The sequence below is a fragment of the Dendropsophus ebraccatus genome, chromosome 13 (genome assembly GCF_027789765.1).
Source record: "Dendropsophus ebraccatus isolate aDenEbr1 chromosome 13, aDenEbr1.pat, whole genome shotgun sequence".
NCBI classification, from domain to species: Eukaryota; Metazoa; Chordata; class Amphibia; order Anura; family Hylidae; genus Dendropsophus; species Dendropsophus ebraccatus.
Genome location: NC_091466.1, coordinates 78,639,701 through 78,661,777, shown reverse-complemented (window position 1 = coordinate 78,661,777; position 22,077 = coordinate 78,639,701). Strand labels below are relative to the sequence as shown.

The following is a 22,077-nucleotide window of genomic DNA, read 5'->3' as shown; positions in this document are numbered from 1 at the left end:
GGGGTATATTGTGCTAGCTTTGCTATAACAGCTTGTCTTAGCCCTGTACATTGTGTCACAATGGCTACTATTACACTCTCTAGGGCCGATTTTTATGTGATACAGTCTCTTTGCCCTTAGGGTAGACAAGGCAGAACAAGGTGATTTAAAACCCCATTCCCATGGAAAAGCTGTGTAGGACAAGTGTCCAGCACCATCACCAGGTTTCAGTGGGCCTCTGAGTACTCCATTGGGACTTCTTTTTAGTGCAACTCACACAGCAGCATAAAAAACCCAGAGACAGCAGGTACCAAATGTCACTGCTGGATGCTGTAATCGCACCAGGCCTCCAGTAGCTTTCAACCTATGCAATGTTAAGGTTAAATGCAAAAATAGCTGTAGCCAGGGGTGAAGCCTGCAGTATAGGTGACATTGCACTGTGCGTTTTAGTTGCAGAACATGACTAAGATTTGACCACTGCCATTACCACCATACGGTTGCAGAATAAAATCCTTAGACTAATATCTCCTATGCAGAAACCATATTTTGGTGGATACCAGCTTTACACAGGCGCTGCACACCGTACAAATGATAATAATGTATTTATATCCACTGACTTACGGCAAGCCCCTCTGTGCCCCCATACAGTGGTTAGGTCCCTCTCTCTCCCCATATGAAAGTTAGGACCCCTCTGTGCCCCCATATAGTGGTTAGGTCCCTCTATCTCCCTATATAATAGTTAGGACCCCTCTGTGCCCCCATATAGTGGTTAGGTCCCTCTGTGTCCTAATACAATAGTTAGGTCCCCTCTGTACCCACATATAATAGTTAGGTCCCCTCTGTGTCTCCATATAATTGTTAGGTCCCCGCTGGTGCCCCAATATAGTAGTTAGATCCCCTCTGTGCCCCCATATAGTAGCTAGGCTCAGTTTGTGCCCCCTTATAGTAGTTAGGTCACTCTGCACCTCCATATAGTATTTAGACCCCTCCATCAGTGGCTATTAAAGTTAAAGGCCTATGAGTAGCACAGGCGCTCACCCTACAAGAGGCGCACGGACAGACAGGACTTTCTGCAAACAAAGACAGTGAAGTCTTATCTACAAGCTTTGAAAAAAATCTGCAAAAAAACTGTAGATAAAAGTATTGTGTTTTAATTTACATATTCCACACAGACATCACTTTGAACATCACCCCTGTACTGTGACATCACAGTGTGCTTTATACCTGTATTATGACATTACAGTGTGCATTAACCTATTACTATGGTATGAGTGTGTGTATTATCCTTGTACCTTGACATTACTATTTGCACGCTCCTTAGCCCTGTGACTTACAGAGACCTATTATAGGCTTTCCTGTACAGTGGTGCCTTGGATTATGAGCATAATTTGTTCTGGGGCGGCGCTTGTAATCCAAATCCACTCTTAAACCAAAGCACATTTTCCCATAAGAAATCATAGAAATGGAGACAATTTGTTCCACACTCCAAAAATAATGATTTATTATTCAAAATAACATGTAAAACAAATTAAACAATGAGAAGCAGATGAATATGTGATATATTAAGTTACTGTACAGTAATGGAGAGGATGGGAAACACAAGGCTGACAGAGACTGCAGGGAGCATGAAGGAATGAGCAGGGCAGATGTGGGCACATACATGCAGCGCTCTCTGTCTGGGGAGAGAGGGGTTACAGCTATGGAGAGATTACCTCCACAGTCCTGTCCCCTGATGTAAGCCCCAGCCTGAACTGGATCTGCTATGATTTGGAAGGTGAGAGAGACTTCCTGGGTCAGAGTACAGGGCTGTAGACCCCGCTATGCAGACCATGCCCCTCATCCACTCCTCCTCCCACCCAGTACAGGGAGCTCTTAAACCAAAGCGATGCTCCTAAACCAAGTCACAATTTTGAAAAACTGTGAGCTCCTAAACCAAAATGCTCTTAAACCAAGTTACTCTTAAACCAAGGTACAACTGTACTTGCTAATGAATGTGGTGTTGGTGGAGTGTGGCCCTATTTCAGGGTTTGCTGTGTGGACTATAAATACTTGTTACACTGATGTCTTTAGCTGCATTTCATAGTCTTCTAGTAATACACATGTAAATGGTATTATAGGATATCCTCGCCCTCATTCATATGTAAACCTATAGGAGTCTATAGAAACCTATAGGAGTATCTGAAGATACTGAACGTTTTCTTGGCTGACTTCCCTCAGTTCCGAGGTCACATGAATCTCTTGCACCAGGACTTGGAACAGTCTCAGGATCACAGTGCCCACAGATCAGGGCACATTGCACCCTGCTATCTCTCAGTGTGACAACAGCACCGGCAAACTGCCGAAATGTCTCTGAGCGATGTGTGAAAGCATCTATTTAGGTCTATGTTTCTCTTCAAGACTCACAATGAAGACTAAGCTACAGCAAAGCAGCAATGAAACAAGAATAAAAGAGATTGTACTAGTACTTTTTATGTTTCTTGATGCTAAAGATGGCAACAATAATTGCAGGTAATGATAGAGAACAGATACAAAAACGCTTCTTTATTCCTTATGTTGTAGGTTGTGAGATATTCTGGATAATTAGGAGGTGAATAAGTGAAATGCAAAGAATATCATTGTTGCTATATATCGGGAGCTAAGTCTATACAGAATTCTTTATCTGCACAGGGCAGAATCTGCAGGCCCGACCTGTCTTTAGATCACACTAAACGTCGCTGCATGCTGTGGTTTGCACAATCTCCGCACCATATCTCTGCATGCTGTGGCATCATAGTAACATTTCCTCTCATGTTTCATATTGAAACCCTCTTCTCTTCCCCTTTTCTAAATTATTAGAAAACAATTTGAGTTGTAGAAGCAAACATCTGCTAAGGTGCAAAAAATGTCTACCAATCTGCACAGAAGAACATGTGGCATTGGTGCAGCAGAGCTGAGTGTGTCGGTGCACTGATTATATATTGTGTACTGCTTGTCTATAATTGGTAAAACAGGGCTGCTTAGCTTCCTTTACCAAACAGCACCACACCTGTCTAAAGATTGTGTCTGATATTGCAGCTTAGCCATATTCACTTTAAAGAAGCTCAACCCCTTTTGCATCTTCACTGCAACTGTACACTTTGCAAACAAGGTACATTATGTTAATAGTGGGAGGTTAAGCTCTGCTACATCTGTGCATACAGGCTACAGAAGAAGTGACACAAGTCTGGGTGTAAGCAAGTGTGGTCAGTGGTCTATTTTTGTATTTCCCATCCTGATGTCTGACCAAGGTTCAGAAAAAATTAAATAGGTACAACTGTCCGGAACTTACCTCACGACGATCCAGCGGGGTCTGCCACCAGCTTGGCTCCGGCGGCCGGCTTGGGAGCGCGCCGTCGCTCCACCCGCCAGAGCCGAGTGACGTCATGGAGACCCGACGGTGCCGTGGACTCACGTGACTGCCAGCCAGCTGGCCGGCACACAGCTGTGAGTACTGCACTCAGACTGAGTGACGGATCACCCGGCCATTCAGTCTGTAGTGCATCAGCTGCAGTACGGCTGGACTCAGGAGGCCGGACCAATCAGCCTTTGGTCCGGGCTCCTGGTCCAGTATATAGTAAAGTGTTAGCCAGTGTAATATTGCTGGCTATTAGGTAACCCCTGGTCCCAGCTCTCCCCAGTCTATTCCTGCGTTTCCCGTCCTAATTCCCTTTTGCCTGCTTACTCGTGTTCCTGACCTCCCGCCTGACCTGTGACTCTCCTTTGTGTGCCGATTTTGTACCGCGTTGCCCGTGTGGTTTGACCTAGCTTGTTCACTATTCTCTATTGTGTTTGTCTGTCTGTCGTGTTTTGTGTCCCACATACTCAGTGCAGGGAACGTCTTCGTGGTTGTCCGCGACCGCCTAGGGTCGACAGAGGCAATTAGGCAGGGACAGTGGGTGGGTTCAGATCAAGGCCCACTGTCTGGTTGTGTTTGTCCGCCCCTGACAACAACCTTCCCGACATCATAGACACAAACTAGAGTAGAGATTGCTAATTCCTCTTTTCGGCTATGGCCACACTTAGAAGTGTACAGGTTAAGGGTTTTTTTATAACTATACTTCCAATGTTTTTTTTCTTCTTACAGCGTTGTACACAATAGTCATTTCTCTAATGGAAATGTGTTTTGAATTTGGTGCCGGAATAGGCTTTCAAGTGCCCGTTCTCCTTGCCTCATACAGTGGAACCTTAGGAGACTGAGCTTTCCGCTTCATCTCCGTGGCTCCCGTCTCTAGTGAGTGACCTGGTGCCAAGTCTTTTGCTCTGGATCTCTCACTGGAGACAGGCACTATGGAGATGCAGTGGGAAGCTCCGTCTCCTAAGGTTGTACTGTATGTGGTAGGGAGAAGCTTATTCCAACAACAAATTTATATTACAGAAATGACTATTGTGCACAAAGCTGCATGACAGAGGTATATTTTAATATTATGTTATTCCCAGGGCCGGCTCGAGGTTTTTGCGGGCCCTCGTGCGACAGAGCTTCAGCAGGCCCCTCATCCATCCACCATGCACAATCACTTGAGACCTCACTGACATACACAAACACACATTATTGACACAGACACACAGCACTTACAGCTCAGTCTTCTCCCTCTTCCTCTCTGTCCGGCTTCCCTCTCCACACTGTAAGGTTGAGGACCTTCAGGTCATGTGATGGGGTCCATCACCCTTTTTTCTCTCTCTGTGCAGGTCCTGCTCCCTCTCCTGTCTTCTGATGTTCAGCCCCCTCACCCTGCACTACAGTGATCAGGCTGAACATTAGAACACCAGGTCCCTCTCTTTCTCTGGGCCCCTGGAGGCACTGTGGACCCTGGCACTTGCTCAGGTAAGCCCTGTGCTGATGCGGGCCCTGGTTATGCCTGTTCCCCCAATCTGTGTTCTTTCTGCTTCTAAGATGAGCAGAACCTGTAAATAGCGGTGTCCCATCTCGTGGTGACTCACTGAGCGGGCAGGCACTGAGCACTCATCTTACCCTGTGATTGGCTAAGTGGACAGGTCAAGTCAAATCAAAGTTTTCGTGATATGGATAACCCTGAGGCATGATATCCTAATTTAGTTTTGTCTTTTGGTGACCTGAGCTAAAATAATGCAGTTGTGACACAGTAACCAACTATTCCCCCATAGCCCATCTGTGATACCACCAAAGGAAAGAGCCCATGGGACGCCACAGCTGCTGAATATCCCATGCTCCATAAGCTTGTTCAAGAGCTCAAAGGGCTGTTGGGATTAAAAGGGTTTGAAAATCCCCCAAGTGCTCCCTGATGTGTAGTGTCAGGCAGAATGGAAGTTGGGGTACCCCGATATTAAGGTCACCATACACCTTATACTTTAGTTCTCAGTGCCCGCCTCTCGCCCACCAAGTTTTTTTTCTATCCAATGCCTTTCTGTGTATTTAAAATAAAAAGCAGTTCTACTCACTGTGCCCTGATCCCTCGCCACTGCTGCTCTGTCCCCGCCTGGTCATCACTGCTGTCCTCTCCTCTCAGGGTCCTGAAGTGACCTGCCTCATCAAGTGACTGGTGAAGTGGCCAATTTCTTTAGGAACAAACATCATAATGCTTTAGTTGACATCTTTTCAGACTATTCTTGTGGTACTATGACAACGTCATATATTTTCTAATATATTTGACTGTATGTTTTTTTCTTTTTATACCATGTTCTTGTTATACAAAGATCAATAAAATTTCTCGTGCATTAAACAAAAGCAAACAGGTATTTCTAATGGTAAATCTATGGTAATATGAATGTCACATCTTAGATCCAGGAATACCTGTGTGTAGTAAAACATGAACTGTTAGGCTAGGTTCACACTGCGTTTTCAGCATCCATTTAACGGATTTTTTTTTGCAAAAAACTGATTCATTTGTGTGCATCCGTTTTTCACTGACTTCCCTTATAAAAAAGAAAAAGGGATCAAAATGGATGCGTTTTTTTTTACGCACAATAAAGTACTGTTGACACTACTTTTTTGACCGTTAAAAAAAGGGATCCGTTAAACGGATGCTGAAAACGCAGTGTGAACCTAGCCTTAGGAGTACACGCTCCTGGGTATACAGGCAGGTCAGGGTTCTGGATAATGGACTATATTTAGTGGTCTGCCTAGGTCGGTACGGGGCACATTATAAGCTGTATAACCACATGACGCCTACGTGAGTGCTTTATTTAAGCACTGGCGTCTTTTTTTCCTGCACTAAACAAACGTTGCAGTGACCTGAGCTTCCTTCTCTCCAAGAATTGGGGAGTATACAGAGCACACAAGGGTCTGTTCAGATGGAAACAGCACTCCACCAGTCTCCTGCCCACTGCCTGAATTATCTATTTCTCACAGGAGTCTAAATATAGTCACCGAAACCACAATGAAACCAATGTAGGCTCACAATATGAATGCATACCCGTGGATGTATATAAGCTGGAATCGCTTTCTCCTTTAGGTTTTTTAACAGATCTCATGACTGTTTCTTGGAAAGCTGGGTGACAACCAATAAGGCCACCAGAACAGCACCCTCAGGTGTTAGGGTATATTCTAACATTGAGGTTGCTGCATGCATATGAAACCATGTCACATGTGGTGGCCAAAGTGCACCAGGTAGCCCGATATGGGGAACCATTGGCCCACCAGCTGTTACAAAACTACAATCAATTCTTCGTAAAACCATTACTATAACCTGCATTCCCGTATATCACTGTTATAACAGCTATATATTTCTGTATATAACACTGATATAATCTGCTATGTATTCCTGTATATATCACTGATATAACCTGCTGTGTATTCCTGTATATATCACTGATATAACCTGCTATGTGTTCCTGTATATATCACTGATATAACCTGCTGTGTATTTCCGTATATCACTGATATAACCTGCTGTGTGTTCCTCTATATATCACTGATATAACCTGCTGTGTATTCCTGTATATCACTAATATAACCTGCTGTGTATTCCTGTATATATCACTGATATAACCTGCTGTGTGTTCCTGTATATTACTAATATAATCTGCTGTGTGTTCCTGTATATATCACTGATATAACCTGCTGTGTGTTCCTGTATATATCACTGATATAACCTGCTATGTATTCCTGTATATATCACTGATATAACCTGCTGTGTATTCCTGTATATATCACTGATATAACCTGCTGTGTGTTCCCGTATATATCACTGATATAACCTGCTGTGTGTTCCTGTATATCACTGATATAACCTGCTGTGTGTTCCTGTATATATCACTGATATAACCTGCTATGTGTTCCTGTATATATCACTGATATAACCTGCTGTGTGTTCCTGTATATATCACTGATATAACCTGTTGTGTGTCCCTGTATATCACTGATATAACCTGTTGTGTGTTCCTGTATATATCACTGATATAACCTGCTATGTATTCCTGTATATATCACTGATATAACTTGCTATGTGTTCCTGTATTTATCACTGATATAACCTGCTGTGTGTTCCTGTATATCACTGATATATACAGGAATACATAGCAGGTTATATCAGTGATATACAGGAACACACAGCAGGTTATATCAGTGATATATACAGGAACACACAGCAGATTATATTAGTGATATATACAGGAATACATAGCAGGTTATATCAGTGATATATACAGGAACACACAACAGGTTATATCAGTGATATACAGGGACACACAACAGGTTATATCAGTGATATATACAGGAATACACAGCAGGTTATATCAGTGATATACAGGAATATACAGAAGGTTATATATCACTGATATAACCTGCTATGTGTTCCTGTATATATCACTGATATAACCTGCTATGTGTTCCTGTATATCACTGATATAACCTGCTGTGTGTTCCTGTATATCACTGATATAACCTGCTGTGTGTTCCTGTATATATCACTGATATAACCTGCTGTGTGTTCCTGTATATCACTGATATAACCTGCTGTGTGTTCCTGTATATATCACTGATATAACCTGCTGTGTGTTCCTGTATATCACTGATATAACCTGCTATGTATTCCTGTATATCACTGATATAACCTGCTGTGTGTTCCTGTATATTACTGATATAACCTGCTATGTATTCCTGTATATCACTGATATAACCTGCTGTGTTCCTGTATATATCACTGATATAACCTGCTATGTGTTCCTGTATATATCACTGATATAACCTGCTATGTATTCCTGTATATATCACTGATATAACCTGCTGTGTATTCCTGTATATCACTGATATAACCTGCTATGTGTTCCTGTATATCACTGATATAACCTGCTGTGTGTTCCTGTATATATCACTGATATAACCTGCTATGTATTCCTGTATATATCACTGATATAACCTGCTGTGTATTCCTGTATATATCACTGATATAACCTGCTGTGTGTTCCCGTATATATCACTGATATAACCTGCTGTGTGTTCCTGTATATCACTGATATAACCTGCTGTGTGTTCCTGTATATATCACTGATATAACCTGCTATGTGTTCCTGTATATCACTGATATAACCTGCTGTGTGTTCCTGTATATATCACTGATATAACCTGCTATGTGTTCCTGTATATCACTGATATAACCTGCTGTGTGTTCCTGTATATATCACTGATATAACCTGCTATGTGTTCCTGTATATCACTGATATAACCTGCTGTGTATTCCTGTATATCACTAATATAACCTGCTATGTGTTCCTGTATATATCACTGATATAACCTGCTATGTGTTCCTGTATATCACTGATATAACCTACTATGTGTTCCTGTATATCACTGATATAACCTGCTGTGTATTCCTGTATATCACTGATATAACCTGCTGTGTGTTCCTGTATATATCACTGATATAACCTGCTATGTGTTCCTGTATATATCACTGATATAACCTGCTATGTGTTCCTGTATATCACTGATATAACCTGCTGTGTGTTCCTGTATATATCACTGATATAACCTGCTATGTGTTCCTGTATATATCACTGATATAACCTGCTGTGTATTCCTGTATATCACTGATATAACCTGCTGTGTATTCCTGTATATATCACTGATATAACCTGCTGTGTATTCCTGTATATCACTGATATAACCTGCTGTGTATTCCTGTATATCACTGATATAACCTGCTGTGTATTCCTGTATATATCACTGATATAACCTGCTGTGTGTTCCTGTATATCACTGATATAACCTGCTGTGTGTTCCTGTATATCACTGATATAACCTGCTATGTGTTCCTGTATATCACTGATATAACCTGCTGTGTGTTCCTGTATATATCACTGATATAACCTGCTGTGTGTTCCTGTATATATCACTGATATAACCTGCTGTGTATTCCTGTATATCACTGATATAACCTGCTGTGTATTCCTGTATATCACTGATATAACCTGCTGTGTATTCCTGTATATATCACTGATATAACCTGCTATGTGTTCCTGTATATATCACTGATATAACCTGCTGTGTATTCCTGTATATATCACTGATATAACCTGCTGTGTATTCCTGTATATCACTGATATAACCTGCTGTGTGTTCCTGTATATCACTGATATAATCTGTTATGTATTCCTGTATATATCACTGATATAACCTGCTGTGTATTCCTGTATATCACTGATATTCCTTACTCTTCGTACACTTCACATCACAGCTCTTCCCCTCACGGCTGTCATTGCGCGTCTGACAGGATTCTACCTCAATGGCAATGAAGACATTAAAAAAGGCGGGAACTCGTCTCATTACCAGACAACTCCCACCAGCCAATCACCTCATCCCAAGCCAGTCAGCCATCCAATCACAAATCAGCAGTCTGTTGGTAGTGGAGGGAAATACTGGTCTGTGATTGGGCACTGGGTTTGTTGACGTGCCCGTTACTCCACCCAATCTGTCAGTCAACCTTGAGGGAGTAAGGAAGGGAATCTCTGGGGCGCGCCGGGCCCCGCCTCCCTCCTCTGGGCGCCAGCCAATGAGCGTGCGGCGAGCTGCCCAGGTTAGGTAGCGCCGGTTGGCAGGGGGATGAGTTGCTCTGCGCCGTAGTGGTCCGGGGCGGGGGGCTGAAGCGGCGCCCGGGGAGTGAGGGAGGGAGCGGGCAGCGCCGCGGGGCGAACAGCGCAGGATTCCTGGCACGTCTCCCCGTGTGGTTACTGTCTGTCCGCCTGACGGGTCATGGAGGGGCCCTCCCGGGAAGGTGACCTGCTCACTGTGACCCATGAGCTCCGGAGCGGTGAGTGCTGCACTCCTAGTGTCACATCTGAGACTGCAGAGGCGAGTGCACAGTACTGCCCCATCTACAGGTCCCCGGTGCACAGTACTGCCCCATCTACAGGTCCCCGGTGCACAGTACTGCCCCATCTACAGGTCCCCGGTGCACAGTACTGCCCCATCTACAGGTCCCCGGTGCACAGTACTGCCCCATCTACAGGTCACCGGTGCACAGTACTGCCCCATCTACAGGTCACCGCTGCACAGTACTGCCCCATCTACAGGTCCCCGGTGCACAGTACTGCCCCATCTACAGGTCACCGCTGCACAGTACTGCCCCATCTACAGGTCCCCGGGGCACAGTACTGCCCCATCTACAGGTCCCCGCTGCACAGTACTGCCCCATCTACAGGTCACCGGTGCACAGTACTGCCCCATCTACAGGTCACCGGTGCACAGTACTGCCCCATCTACAGGTCCCCGGTGCACAGTACTGCCCCATCTACAGGTCCCCGGTGCACAGTACTACCCCATCTACAGGTCCCCGGTGCACAGTACTGCCCCATCTACAGGTCACCACTGCACAGTACTGCCCCATCTACAGGTCCCCGGTGCACAGTACTGCCCCATCTACAGGTCCCCGGTGCACAGTACTGCCCCATCTACAGGTCCCCGGTGCACAGTACTGCCCCATCTACAGGTCCCCGGTGCACAGTACTGCCCCATCTACAGGTCCCCGGTGCACAGTACTGCCCCATCTACAGGTCCCCGGTGCACAGTACTGCCCCATCTACAGGTCACCGCTGCACAGTACTGCCCCATCTACAGGTCCCCGGTGCACAGTACTGCCCCATCTACAGGTCCCCGCTGCACAGTACTGCCCCATCTACAGGTCCCTGGTGCACAGTACTGCCCCATCTACAGGTCCCCGGTGCACAGTACTGCCCTATCTACAGGTCCCCGGTGCACAGTACTGCCCCATCCACAGGTCCCCGGTGCACAGTACTGCCCCATCTACAGGTCACCGCTGCACAGTACTGCCCCATCTACAGGTCCCCGCTGCACAGTACTGCCCCATCTACAGGTCCCTGGTGCACAGTACTGCCCCATCTACAGGTCCCCGGTGCACAGTACTGCCCTATCTACAGGTCCCCGGTGCACAGTACTGCCCCATCCACAGGTCCCCGGTGCACAGTACTGCCCCATCTACAGGTCACCGCTGCACAGTACTGCCCCATCTACAGGTCCCCGGTGCACAGTACTGCCCCATCTACAGGTCCCCGGTGCACAGTACTGCCCCATCTACAGGTCACCGGGGCACAGTACTGCCCCATCCACAGGTCACCGGTGCACAGTACTGCCCCATCTACAGGTCACAGGTGCACAGTACTGCCCCATCTACAGGTCCCCGGTGCACAGTACTGCCCCATCTACAGGTCCCCGGTGCACAGTACTGCCCCATCCACAGGTCACCGGTGCACAGTACTGCCCCATCCACAGGTCACCGGTGCACAGTACTGCCCCATCCACAGGTCACTGGTGCACAGTACTCCCGACTACCCCCCTGCACAGTACTCCCGACTACCCCCCTGCACAGTACTCCTGACTACCCCCCTGCACAGTACTCCCGACTACCCCCCTGCACAGTACCCCTGCCCCCCCTCAGTGTCGCCCTCTGCACAGTACTCCTGACCCCCCTCAGTGTCACCCCCTGCACAGTACTTCTGACCCCCCTCCTCAGTGTCACCCCCCCTAAACAGTTCTCCTGACCCCCCTTTTTAGTGTCACCCCCCTGCTCATTACTCCTGACCCTCTTCAGTGTCCCCCCACCCCCTGCTCAGTACTTCTGACCAACCCCCCCGTCACCCCGTGTCACAGTACTCCTGACCCTCCCCCCCAATGCACAGTACTCCTGACACCTCCCTTATGCACAGTACTCCTGACACCTCCCTTATGCACAGTACTCCTGACACCTCCCTTATGCACAGTACTCCTGACCCTCCCCCCCAATGCACAGTACTCCTGACACCTCCCTTATGCACAGTACTCCTGACACCTCCCTTATGCACGGTACTCCTGACATCTCCCTTATGCACAGTACTCTTGACTCCCCCCCCCCCAATGCACAGTACTTCTGACCCAGTGTTACCCCCCCCCCCCCCCCGCTTAGTACTCCTGAGTACCCCCACCCTCTGCTCAGTACTTCTGGCCCTTCTCAGTGTCACCCCCTGCACAGTACTCCTGACACCTCTGTTATGCACAGTACTCCTGACACCTCTGTTATGCACAGTACTCCTTACCCCTCCTAATGCACAGTACTCCTGACACCTCTGTTATGCACAGTACTCCTTACCCCTCCTAATGCACAGTACTCCTGACACCTCCTAATGCACAGTACTCCTGACACCTCTGTTATGCACAGTACTCCTTACCCCTCCTAATGCACAGTACTCCTGACACCTCTGTTATGCACAGTACTCCTGACACCTCCTAATGCACAGTACTCCTGACACCTCTGTTATGCACAGTACTCCTGACACCTCCTAATGCACAGTACTCCTGACACCTCTGTTATGCACAGTACTCCTTACCCCTCCTAATGCACAGTACTCCTGACACCTCTGGCACTGTTTCTTGTTGCTGCAGTCACTACCGCTATGTATCTCTCCTGCATACATAAACCTGGCAGAATTTCCGGACCCCCCTCAGCCCCTGACCCGACCCCTGCAGCATGCATCCCCCATCAGGCTCTCTCCCAGCTATGGTGCCATGCCAGCGCACAGTACTACTGACAGCTCCCTTACCAGCATCAGTATCACATAGAATTTTTCACATTTGATGCTCAGTACGACTGACATGATTTCTACCACCTTGCACAGTACCACTGATCTCCCAGTACTCCCACTAGTAACCCCATGTGTACCCCCCATCCTGTACACTGCGGCATTGCATCTCAGTGCCGTCCTGTGCCCACTGTGTGATGTATACTCCTGTATCCAACTCTCTCACTGGCCAATGAGCTGATGCCCCTCTCCCACCATGCACAGTACTTCTGATCTGTCCTTGCATTCTTATCTCAATGTTCCACTATGCACAGTACCCCTGACCTTCTTTCGTGTCCTGTGCTCAGTACCGCTTCTGTCCATAATACCCTTTGCACATAGTAGCCCCATGAACAGTATCCGTGATATATTGCACATGTTAATCCCCCATGCACAGTATCACCGTTATCTTGCGCCTAGCACTCCCCCATGCACAGTATCACTGATATCTTGCACTTAGCACTCCCCTATGCACAGTATCACTGATATCTTGCACCTAGCACTCCCCCATGCACAGTATCACTGATATCTTGCACCTAGCACTCCCCCATGCACAGTACACCGATGTCTTGCACCTAGCACTCCCCCATGCACAGTATCACCGATATCTTGCGCCTAGCACTCCCCCATGCACAGTATCACTGATATCTTGCACCTAGCACTCCCCCATGCACAGTACACCGATGTCTTGCTCCTAGCACTCCCCCCATGCACAGTACACCGATGTCTTGCACCTAGCACTCTCCCATGCACAGTATCACTGATCCCATCCTTCATTACTTGCTCATCCTGTCCGTCTGCCGCTGATCTTTCTCAGCACTGGGCCAGAACATGTCATGGTGACCTATACCCTGCACAGTATCAGTCCACACGCCCGCGCTTAGCCCAGGAGTTACTGCCTCCCCGTGCACTCTCTCCCTCAGTATGTCACCCAGCTCAGTATGACTGCTCCCTTGTCTGTTAGAGTGCACAGTACTGCCTATGTGGCTGTGTAGCAGAACCTTAGGCGGTGTTCACATTCTGTGCAGCTTCCATGCATCAGTTCTCTCTATTGCCGCTGTAATGCATTGTATACATCTGCCCTCTGCCCTCCTGTATTGACCCCTGACCGCTGTGTTTTTTTTTTTCATCTTGTTAAAGGGGCAGGCACTGCAGCTATCCCCAATATTGCATGTTCACCATGTTTACAATCTCTGCTTGCTGTCATGAAAGGAAACATTCTTGGTTACGTCTAGCCTCTAAAAACGTGTCTGGGACTTCTCACAGCTGAGGGTTTGTTTTAGTTGTATCCAGTTCAAATATTCTTAAATCCTTTGTTGTCCAGTCCCATTATTGTGACCAGCATCTAATATCCAGCATAACCACCATGTGCACCCAGACGGGCAGTGACTCTAAGGTCCTGGCAGGTGTGACAGGTATCTGGAGCCATGCTGACGTCATCTCGCAGCCGCTGAAGGGTCTATAGAGCCAGCACCACCATTGAGGTTCCATACATGAACAAAGGGATTCAAGTGTGGGGAATTAGGGTTGTGGTACCGGAAATTTGTGGTCATGATCTTCCAACCAAAGTTGGCCATTTCTAGTGGTATTACATGTCGCATTGTTGAAAGATACTATCCGCCCCAGGGGAAACAATTAACATGTATGGTAGTACGTCATCTACAAGGATGGATCTGTATTCAGACCGCCTGAGAACGCCTCCACATGGATAAGTGGCCCAGAAAATATCCTCCAGGTACATCCTCCAGACCATAACGCTGCCCCCACTGGCTTGTGCTCTTCCAGCTATGGATGCAGGTTTTTTCCCTCTGATGTATGTTCCTTGACACGCTGCTGTCAGTTTGATCCATGAAGCAGAAATTGAGACTCTACGGAGAAGACGACACGTTATTGATTAGCAGACAAGACAACCCTTTACCGGAGAAGACAATTCTTTACCAACCAGGAGAGAAGACAACTCTTTACTGACCATCGGAGAAGACAACCCTTTACTGGTCATGGGACAAGACAACCAACTGAGTTGACAACCCTTACCAACCAGGGGAGAAGACGACCCTTTACCAACCATTGGGGAAGACAACCCTTTACCGACCATCGGGAAAGGCAACCCTTTACTGGTCATCGGAGAAGACAACCCTTTACTGGTCATAAGAGCAGACAACCCTTTACCAACCAGGAGAGAAGACAACCCTTTACCAACCATCAGGGAAGACGACCCTTTACCGACTATCTGAATAGACAATCCTTTGCCAAACAGGAGAGAAGTCAACTCTTTACTGACCATCGGAGAAAACAACCCTTTACTGGTCATCGGACAAGACAACCCTTTACCAACCAGCTGAGTAGACAACCCTCACCAACCAGGAGAGAAGACGACCCTTTACCGACCATCGGGGAAGATGACCCTTTACCGACCATCGGGGAAAGCAACCCTTTACCAACCATCGGAGAAGACGACCCTTTACCAACCATTGGAGAAGACGACCCTTTACCCATCAGCGTCTAATCCTGGTAGTGATGGGAACGCTGAAGCCTTTACTGCTGATACCCCTTTGTTATCAGAGGGGCAGTGACCATCCACCATACACAGTAGGGATCGTTTCAGGCGCTGCACAGCAAGCGGGAAAATGAACCAGGTGAAGAACTAAACTGCAAGATAAAATTGCAGAACTTTTCACAAGACGATGTTGAAGCTAAATTGGCAGATGCTTCTCGGTGCCCATCCTAGTCACACGTAGCGTTGGGATGAACGTTGCAGTGTTTTCTGTAGGCTATTCCAGCTTCTGGTGTGGTCTGCCGCTTCCATGATACATGGCGTCTGTGGAGGTCCTCACTGCTCCTGTGTCCATATGTGTCGCTGCGGAGGGAACGGAAGATGAAAGCGCCATTTGTTGTCTAAACAGGATCTGTTTTCCTTTTTGAGTGTGCGAGTGTCTCTGTGACTGTCTGTTCTCCTGGAGCAGTTCCAGCCCCTCGCTCAGCGCTGTAAAGTGAACACATTGACGGCAGGCGCGCCATGTGTACATGTCCCATCTCCCCATCTGCTCATTGTTTTTATCCTCATGTACACCTAGGTCCGTGCTGTGCAACCTGCAAAATTACAACTTCCAACATACGTAGTTGTGCAGCAGCTGAAGATGGGGGAGCAGAGACCCAGATCCAGGGTTTCTAGCCCTCCACCATGTTGTTTTAGTCAGTGGAGGACCCCCGCATCCCCTAATATCATTGCCCACTCTGCTGTAATCCAGGGTGTGGATGATCAATACGCATGCTGGTTATATATAGGGCTCATGGAGATGCTTTATATTTAGCCGCTTTGTTCTTTCTCCTTGCAGAAGTGTTGGTTTTCGGCACACAATGTTTGGGAAGGATCAGGAACTTGGAACGCGCGGTATTGACATCTGGTGGTCCGACGCAGAGCAGGGACTGCAGAGCTGTGAGCATTGCTCTGCATCATAGATAATCAGCCCAGTGTTAGCTGCACATGTCCAGATTTAAAGGGCTGCTCCAGGAGACATGATAGGCTTTTAGATAGCGGAGTGTCCTGGGTGCATTGTATTTCTCTATAGTCTGCACCCGCTCCCCAGGATTTATTGTGCTCCTGGAGATGGTGAAGCCCAGAGGTCCTAAAGAAAGTGAATAGAGCAGAGGTCAAGGATAGGGCTCCCTCATTCAGTATGGGTGGGGTTACCCATGATCATCAAGTTATCTCCTTTCTGCTTTCAGTGAAAAGAATCATTCTTAAGTCTGAAAATCTGTACCCACCCAATGCATCTCCTGGCTGAGGACCCAGCGCATCACACCTGTATCAGCGGCTGTTATATATCTGTGCAGATGTGCGGATATTGTCAGCAGCTACAATGTATCTGTACAGATGTGAGGACACTGTCAGCAGCTACAATGTATCTGTACAGATGTGAGGACACTGTAAGCAGCTACAATGTATCTGTACAGATGTGAGTACAATGTCAGAGACTACAATGTATCTGTACAGATGGGAGTACAGGGTCAGCAGCTACAATGTATCTGTACAGATGTGAGGACACTGTCAGCAGCTACAATGTATCTGTACAGATGTGAGGACACTGTCAGCAGCTACAATGTATCTGTACAGATGGGAGTACAGGGTCAGCAGCTACAATGTATCTGTACAGATGTGAGGACACTGTCAGCAGCTACAATGTATCTGTACAGATGTGAGGACACTGTCAGCGACTACAATGTATCTGTACAGATGTGAGGACACTGTCAGCAGCTACAATGTATCTGTACAGATGGGAGTACAGGGTCAGCAGCTACAATGTATCTGTACAGATGGGAGTACAGGGTCAGCAGCTACAATGTATCTGTACAGATGTGAGGACACTGTCAGCAGCTACAATGTATCTGTACAGATGGGAGTACAATGTCAGAGACTACAATGTATCTGTACAGATGTGAGTACAATGTCAGAGACTACAATGTATCTGTACAGATGGGAGTACAATGTCAGAGACTACAATGTATCTGTACAGATGGGAGTACAATGTCAGAGACTACAATGTATCTGTACAGATGTGAGTACAATGTCAGAGACTACAATGTATCTGTACAGATGGGAGTACAATGTCAGCAGCTACAATGTATCTGTACAGATGGGAGTACAATGTCAGAGACTACAATGTATCTGTACAGATGTGAGGACACTGTCAGCGGCTACAATGTATCTGTACAGATGGGAGTACAATGTCAGAGACTACAATGTATCTGTACAGATGGGAGTACAATGTCAGCGGCTACAATGTATCTGTACAGATGGGAGTACAGGGTCAGCAGCTACAATGTATCTGTACAGATGTGAGTACAATGTCAGAGACTACAATGTATCTGTACAGATGGGAGTACAATGTCAGAGACTACAATGTATCTGTACAGATGGGAGTACAATGTCAGCGGCTACAATGTATCTGTACAGATGGGAGTACAATGTCAGCGGCTACAATGTATCTGTACAGATGGGAGTACAGGGTCAGCAGCTTCAATGTATCTGTACAGATGGGAGTACAATGTCAGCGGCTACAATGTATCTGTACAGATGGGAGTACAGGGTCAGCAGCTTCAATGTATCTGTACAGATGGGAGTACAATGTCAGCGGCTACAATGTATCTGTACAGATGGGAGTACAGGGTCAGCAGCTACAATGTATCTGTACAGATGGGAGTACAGGGTCAGCAGCTACAATGTATCTGTACAGATGGGAGTACAGGGTCAGCAGCTACAATGTATCTGTACAGATGGGAGTACAGGGTCAGAGGCTACAATGTATCTGTACAGATGGGAGTACAGGGTCAGAGGCTACAATGTATCCGTACAGATGTGAGGACACTGTCAGCGGCTACAATGTATCTGTACAGATGTGAGGACACTGTCAGCGACTACAATGTATCTGTACAGATGTGAGGACACTGTCAGCGGCTACAATGTATCTGTACATATGTGAGGACACTGTCAGCGACTACAATGTATCTGTACAGATGTGAGGACACTGACAGCTACTACAATGTATCTGTACAGATGTGAGGACACTGTCAGCGACTACAATGTATCTGTACAGATGTGAGGACACTGTCAGCGGCTACAATGTATCTGTACATATGTGAGGACACTGTCAGCGACTACAATGTATCTGTACAGATGTGAGGACACTGTCAGCGGCTACAATGTATCTGTACAGATGGGAGTACAGGGTCAGCAGCTACAATGTATCTGTACAGATGGGAGTACAGGGTCAGCAGCTACAATGTATCTGTACAGATGTGAGGACACTGTCAGCAGCTACAATGTATCTGTACAGATGTGAGTACAGGGTCAGAGACTACAATGTATCTGTACAGATGTGAGTACAGGGTCAGCAGCTACAATGTATCTGTACAGATGTGAGTACAAGGTCAGCAGCTACAATGTATCTGTACAGATGTGAGTACAGGGTCAGCAGCTACAATGTATCTGTACAGATGGGAGTACAGGGTCAGCAGCTACAATGTATCTGTACAGATGTGAGTACAGAGTCAGCAGCTACAATGTATCTGTACAGATGTGAGGACACTGTCAGCAGCTACAATGTATCTGTACAGATGGGAGTACAGGGTCAGCAGCTACAATGTATCTGTACAGATGGGAGTACAGGGTCAGAGGCTACAATGTATCTGTACAGATGGGAGTACAGGGTCAGCAGCTACAATGTATCTGTACAGATGGGAGTACAGGGTCAGCAGCTACAATGTATCTGTACAGATGGGAGTACAGGGTCAGCAGCTACAATGTATCTGTACAGATGTGAGGACACTGTCAGCGACTACAATGTATCTGTACAGATGTGAGGACACTGTCAGCAGCTACAATGTATCTGTACAGATGTGAGTACAGGGTCAGCAGCTACAATGTATCTGTACAGATGTGAGTACAGGGTCAGCAGCTACAATGTATCTGTACAGATGTGAGGACACTGTCAGCGACTACAATGTATCTGTACAGATGTGAGGACACTGACAGCGGCTACAATGTATCTGTACAGATGTGAGGACACTGTCATCAGCTACAATGTATCTGTACAGATGGGAGTACAAGGTCATCAGCTACAATGTATCTGTACATATGGGAGTACAGGGTCAGCAGCTACAATGTATCTGTACAGATGTGAAGACACTGTCAGCAGCTACAATGTATAGATGAGATGTATCATTATGGAGACGATTGTCTACATCGGATACATATACAACCAACCTCTTGTGAGCCACAAAACGGAGGGTCCCAAGTCTTCTGGTCACTATATTCATTGTCCATGATGGCTCCCACAAATAGAATAGAGAGCCATATGGTATCTTACTCATTGTACTGTAAAAGGAGACTCGGGGGACCCCTATTCTTATAATCACGGGGGGGGGGGGGGGGGGGGGTCCTGCATATGGACCCCAGGGATATGGAATGATGGTAAGCAGAGATCTTGAATGCTTTATACTTGTAGAATTCACCTTGTTGTTTAGGAATTCTCCCTCCCGTACTAGTCAGGAACAAGTCCGGGCACATAGGATCAGATGCGCCAAAACCGTAAGGTACTTATTGTTCCAATAGGAATGACAGACTGCACTTACACCCCTGACCGTACACCTTCCTGTATAATTACTGATTCCTTTAATCTGATGGTCTGGAAATCTTGCAGACAAGAATAGTGTCAGTGGATTCTCAGCAGCGTCTCTGCTCTCCAGCACAGATCTTCATTCTCTTTTGCACATTGATGTCTCCGAACCGGTGGAGTGAGGGGTGAATATACATGGGCCGCAGCATATACCCAGTGCACAAGACTACCTGCTCCGAGACCCCATGCAATTCCAGGGGTAATCTCATTATATAAGCTGCTGCCTTGCCACTTGGATATGCCATCCCTTCATGGTTTGGAGATTTTGGTTGTCCGCACTCACTAATGGTCTACACTTTAAAACTATGCTTCAGCCCTCCAGTTAGAGAACTACAATTCCCACCAAACCTGGACATCCAAAGGCTATGCACTACTGATCCAGGAATATCTGCTGATCGGTCACCCACCAGGCCCCTTTAATGCTGATATAAAGGAAGCCTGCAACTTTGCTTCCTTAAAGGGATTTCCTATCACATACATCTCCTTTGATATAAGATCTGATGAGCATGAGACGCTGCAAGGCTCCTGGCAAAAAGCTGAAGATTGCGTTACCCAGTGTATATCCTCCATGTAACATGGCCATCTAGCTGCTGAAAAACTACAACTCCCATCATGCACTGATAGCCGTTGTCTGGAGAGCCTCAGGACATGTGATGTAAGTATATATATCCCCAGTCTCTCTTGCTGTAGGCTGTCAGGGTATGAAGGGAGTTGTAGTTTGTCAGCGGCTGGGCCTTAAGGATGTAGAGTATATACAGTATATACCCCCGGTCTCTTGCAATAGGCTGTCAGGGCATAATGGGAGTTATAGTTTGTCAGCAGCTGGGCCCTCAGGATGTACAGTATACAGTATATACCCCTGGTCTCTTGCAATAAGCTGTCAGGGCATGATGGGAGTTGTAGTTCGTCAGTGCCTGGGTCCTCAGGATGTAGAGTATATATCCCTAGTCTCTCTTGCTGTCGGCATGATGGGAGTTGTAATTCGTCAGCACCAGGGTCCTCAGCATGTACAGTATATATCCCCAGTCTCTCTTGCTTTAAGCTAGCAGGGCATGATGGGAGTTGTAGCTTGTCAGCGGCTGGGCCCGCAGGATGTAGAGTATATACGGTATATACCCCCAGTCTCTAGTTCCATGCACTCAATCTTCTTTTTATCTAATCTGCTGTTTATCTGCCGGCAAAGCCCTGAGCCAAGACTGAGCGTGTACAGGAATTAATCTAACAGATGTCCCCGGAAAGAGAGTACAAGCTCCAATTCCCATTACTGCAGGTAATCTGTGCCACGCTGGGACCTGTAGTTCCTCCCCCGTACATCTCTTGCCCCTTTCTGGTGTTGCACCACCGTTGTGTACTGCACTTAGCTCAGCGGGGAGGGACAGACTGATGTGTTACCAGATGGAGAGGAAGTTTTCATTAGAAAGGATTTTGGTAGAAAAGCAAAAAGAGGAAACATGAACGGGTGGTGAGAGCCGGGATTTTCTTCTATGTACAGCAGCGAAAGCTTCTCTTCCTTCTCCCACAGTCTGGAGGCCGTGTAGGCGACAGAGTAAATTATCGAGATGTTTTCAGGCTCTCGGCATAAGGAAATATTCATCACAATTCACTGGAGAGAGAAGACGTCTGCGCCACTTGTTTTCATGGCACATCTGTTATTATAAAGTGATGTTTAATCATAAGGCTCCCAGTATAACCTGAGACATGGGAGGGGTGGGGCGCTGCTGGGTGCAGTGGGACCTGGTGTAAGATCTGTACAAGATACTGCTGCTACACTGAGCTGCCGGGTACAGAGGGACCTGGTGTAAGATCTGTACAAGATACTGCTGCTACACTGAGCTGCCGGGTACAGACGGACCTGGTGTAAGATCTGTACAAGATACTGCTG

At 46.8% G+C, this 22,077-nt stretch overlaps 2 protein-coding genes across 5 annotated transcripts in view; one reads left to right on the top strand and one right to left on the bottom strand.

Annotated features, from left to right (window-relative positions):
* DGLUCY (D-glutamate cyclase) overlaps positions 1 to 9,726 on the bottom strand; it is an 86,252-nt gene extending 76,526 nt beyond the window's left edge. For 2 of the 4 annotated variants that reach the window (XM_069950724.1, XM_069950726.1), the window contains exons 1-2: positions 9,625 to 9,726; positions 5,413 to 5,529 (exon numbers count right to left, since the gene is read on the bottom strand). In XM_069950724.1, the coding sequence (XP_069806825.1) occupies positions 5,413 to 5,458 (46 nt within the window). In that variant the 5' untranslated portion in view covers positions 5,459 to 5,529; positions 9,625 to 9,726. Of the gene's footprint in view, positions 1 to 5,412; positions 5,530 to 9,624 lie in introns of those variants that run through there. The other 2 variants (XM_069950725.1, XM_069950730.1) reach the window with 2 other exon arrangements.
* A 318-nt stretch (positions 9,727 to 10,044) lies between these two features.
* RPS6KA5 (ribosomal protein S6 kinase A5) overlaps positions 10,045 to 22,077 on the top strand; it is a 42,632-nt gene continuing 30,599 nt past the window's right edge. Inside the window, exon 1 of the mRNA XM_069951047.1 lies at positions 10,045 to 10,220. Coding sequence (XP_069807148.1) covers positions 10,163 to 10,220 — 58 coding nt within the window. The 5' untranslated portion in view covers positions 10,045 to 10,162. The remainder of the gene's footprint in view (positions 10,221 to 22,077) is intronic.